General features: G+C 31.3%; 1 protein-coding gene across 1 annotated transcript in view; it reads right to left on the bottom strand.

Moving 5' to 3' along the window:
- Positions 1 to 3,092: 3,092 nt before the first annotated feature.
- The window catches only part of LOC112519392 (CEN-like protein 2), a 2,837-nt gene continuing 1,598 nt past the window's right edge, over positions 3,093 to 4,331 (bottom strand). Inside the window, exons 3-5 of the mRNA XM_025127473.1 lie at positions 4,257 to 4,297; positions 3,345 to 3,396; positions 3,093 to 3,258 (exon numbers count right to left, since the gene is read on the bottom strand). Of these exons, the coding sequence (XP_024983241.1) occupies positions 3,093 to 3,258; positions 3,345 to 3,396; positions 4,257 to 4,297 (259 nt within the window). The remainder of the gene's footprint in view (positions 3,259 to 3,344; positions 3,397 to 4,256; positions 4,298 to 4,331) is intronic.

Raw genomic sequence — 4,331 nt, 5'->3', positions numbered from 1 at the left:
TGAGATAAAGAATAAAATGAAATATTAAAATCACGATGTATGTCGCTGCATTGCGCGAGTACGCTTCTAGTTTTTTTTAAGTGTATTTGATTGAAAACCAATTATAAAGCTACAATAAAACGTATTTTTTAAGTGTATTTGGTTGACTTAATTAGATATTTTAAAGTGTATTAAAATAACATTAAAATATTTTTAAAAATTTATCAAAAAGAAATTTTTAAAAAATATATATATAAAAGAAAATGTCTTATTAATATAGGACCGGGATTGGTTATCATAACCGATTACAAGTACACTTAATCGGGCCTTAGTATTTTCGACAGAACCGGGACCAGTTATGCACATCATTTTCTGGCTCGAGACCAGTTTTCGGCCATCACTACTGGCCATATTATAACTTTTATAGTTATAAATTGTAACCAAAAACATTCAACTAACTGAAAAAATGGTGTAAAAGAATGAATTAATATAAGAATCTCTATCCCGAATTTATATTGCTAATCATAAGGTAGTGTTCGATTGGTTTGATCTTGGACTTCAAAGGTAAAATGGTCATTTATGACATTCAGACTGTTCATTCAGCACAACAACCGAACAACAACTTATCTGTTAATATACAAACAACTATATTAATACAGACAGCTATATATATACATGTCTTAACAGAAAACAAATCAAACAACTCGTAAGTTAATTAAATAAACTTTGGTGAAAACAAGAATTCGGTTTCAATAATAATTTGGTCAGAAAGATTCGCGATTCTAGTCAATTTCCCTTTGGTTTTATCTATTTTTAGTATCAAAACAAAATACAGATGATGAATAGTTTGAAAAGAGTGGGTGTTGTCATATCATCCAAGCAAAAGGGGATTCCAATGGATTTCCAATTATAGAAATTCTACATCATCTCTTTCTATTTAGAGGTAATTGGATTATTAGACGAATGAATTTAATCAAATTCTATATATCCATCGGTATTATAATTTATTAAAATTTAAAAAACAAGATAATTACGAAAATAATTATAAAAATAATTGAATTTCATTTTTATTAATCGATTATTACAAAATAAATGTTTTTAACATTTTTAAAACCTTATTGCATACAATCCTACGAAATCCCGAGTGACAGAGGAAGTGATTGTTCGTGTTCACCTAGTGGACAAAATGTCCCCACAGTGGCGGTGCAAGTGCACGCCGACACTATGATCGCTTGCAAGTAATAAAGTGGTACAAAGTACCGAGATCGTTCCCACAGAGAAGGTACTACTGAGATTCAGAGATTTTTCATGAACTTCTTGCACGAGGTTCGAGATGTAAAATAAAAGTTAGATTTTTGTTTATAAAAAGACCAAAATATGATGACTAACTAAATAACGAAATAAACTTCTAATATTAAAAGACGGGCATGGGTGCAAGTGTTGCTTAAGATAAAATTAACAATAAAATGGTTAGACTTTTACGAGTTGTTTATAAAAGTTCCAATATCTCGAAAGTGAACTTTTATAACCGGGCCTCATAAAATTCTACAAGGTTTTTACGTTTACCACTTCGAAACTTGCCGATCTAGCTAAAAAGTAAAGGGAATGCGATTCTTACCCAAATCTCTTTGTGATAAAAATACCTATTGCTTAACCCATAGCTAGATGCATGCAAAATTCGCGTCTCCACTTAATTATTCAAAGACCCTCTCGAGTTCATTGTGCATCACTTAAGCCGTATTTCGGATCCGCCCATCTCTGGGTCTAAGATCTAATATTAACACTTCAAAGTGATCAGCTTATCCGCATTTTAAGCATCGTCTTAAGTGACCAAGTTACGAAGAAGTGATAAAAGATAAAAACACCCAAATATTATATAAACATTCTAAGTTAAATTCACACCCACACTCATACAAGTAATTTAGCTAAACATAATAAAAATAATTAAAGACATAAAATAATATTGAAATATAAATTACATTAATGTAAAACTAAATTACAAGTACAAGGAAATAAAATACTAGAAATTAAAAACATAAATTAAAGACATAAATTAAAAAAACATAATAATAAAAAGAAAGAAAAGAAAGAGAGAAGACACACTAGAGAATATCGTCTTAGATGGTGTTGGGCACACCTCAAAATGGCTCCCCAAGGCCTCTTTATATAGGAGAGAGGAAGGGAGAATAGTACACCCAATCATTACCTTAAGGGTAACTAGTACATGGCTAAAAAAATACAAAAAATAAAATAAAATTAAAGAAGGAAGACAGCTCATATACAGCTGTTGAAAATATCTGGAGGAATCTTCAAGCTGCACGTTTCCCAAGAAGCAGCAACAAGGCTGGTAGACATCCTACAATAATGCCACAGTGGGCAGTGCTGTCAGAAAAATACATGTTTTTGGAATAATACATCTTCCTTTGTGTTTCATCATCTTTTTAAAACTTTTTGGAATAAAAATATAAAAACAAGAAAATTGAGTATTTAATAATAGCAAAAAAGGAAGAAATAAATATGAAATAACTCTTAAAAATAAGAGTTATCACCGAGCACTCCCTTTAAGGATTTCAAAATCCAATGTTTGAAGGATTTCAACCAAATCCTAGGATTTCAAATCCGGATAATCCAACAAACCAAACACGGGATTAAAATGAATTTGAAATGCAAATCCTTCAAAATCCATTTCATTCCTTCAAACCAAACGGGACAGAAGAACTTTGAAATATAACATAAACTCTCAACAATAATTGTTTTTTGAAAGAAAAAGAAATTGTATAATTACTACTAATATTTATCAATTAGCAGTTATTTTTAAGACTATGATGTAAATTATCTTTTGTTGTTACCGAACTTTTCAAATGATAAGCAAAATAAAAATGGTTATTGAAACGTCATGGTCTTTTTTATCGCATATTCTCTTTTGCAATTTATTAAGTACAATGTTTAGTTTGCAATAAAACTATCTGATTGTAATTATTAGAAATGCTGCTCACTTCGAAATCTCTGAAAAAACCAGTTTATCTGCTTATTTAGATGAAGTAAGTATTACATCAAGACTCACAATGATCTTGTTCTTGATTCTTTCGTAGTAGCGATTTAGGCAACAAGAACTAGCGTCTTCTAGCAGCAGTTTCTCTTTGACAATTAAAGAAGATAGCAGCAACCGGCAAACCAAGTTCATTTTCATGAGCAAAGCTTCTAGTGTTGAATTTGTCTCTCGAAGATGGACAACTCACAGTCTGTCTACCCTTCTGCTTAAAAAGTAAGTGCACATATCTACGTACACACATCCATAAACTAGTTAAGTAAAAAAAAACGTTAGACGTACATTCGGTTAAGAAACGAAGAAAACGGACGCATACCGGTGGACACCAATGCCTGGCCTTGGCATCTCATAATTCATCAACTCTTTTCCTACAGAAAAAATACACACACAATCCAACGAAATACATATCCTTAGTCTTTGTAACATTCTAGCTTTAAGACGGTTTTCTCAAATGGTCGAAATCTACATAGAATAATGCAGATGTATTGAGTTCGGGATACAACAAAATGAACCAATTATATCGGGCATGTTCTTGCTCATTAGCAGGATGTATACGAATCTTACCTTTACCACAACTGATACAAATTAAGTCTATAAAAGACCTCAGACTTGTGATTTGATGGGTTTGGACGTATCTTTAAAAACTAAAAAAATGACTATAATAACCCTATTCACATTGTTGCTATTGGTAGTACATGTACTTGATAATCACATTACTATATGTGTCTGTTTCTTCAATTTTCCAAAAAAGTTTTGAGTACGAATGGCTTATAGTGTCATGAAGTTGGATGTTGTAACTTATATTCCACTAATCTCTACTGTGGATCACGTTATAAACATCACTAGAAATACGTTTAGAATTATTGTCTTAACAAAACTCTTTGCATATTCTTTTGACAAATGTTCGAAAACCGTACATATCCAACACCACGTTTAAATATAATCAACTAAAACACTGAAAAAGTCTCTCAAAATCAACCAAGAAACCGAAAATTTTTCACTTGAAATCAACCAAAAAACTCAAAAATCCCTCGAAATTAACAAAAAAACGTTAAAAAAAAAAAAATCCTCAAAACAGTAAAATTCAGCTAAAAACGCATCGAACGATTTTACCCGTTCGGTAATATTCCTGGGTCCAGAAATGTATATACCGGAGTTGTTAAATTTGTGTACTTTAAAGTCGACAAAATGGAAAAACATGTTCTAATTGAGATAAGTAAGAATATACCAAAAGAGGTGTCAGTGGTGCCTGGTATGTCTGTAACCATCCTGAAGAAAAAGAAAGAGAGCAAAGTGTCAACTC

The sequence above is a fragment of the Cynara cardunculus genome (assembly GCF_001531365.2).
Source record: "Cynara cardunculus var. scolymus isolate 2C chromosome LG 10, CcrdV1, whole genome shotgun sequence".
NCBI classification, from domain to species: domain Eukaryota; kingdom Viridiplantae; phylum Streptophyta; class Magnoliopsida; order Asterales; family Asteraceae; genus Cynara; species Cynara cardunculus.
The sequence above is the reverse complement of the archived record's forward strand: the minus strand, read 5'-3'. Positions and strand labels throughout refer to the sequence as shown.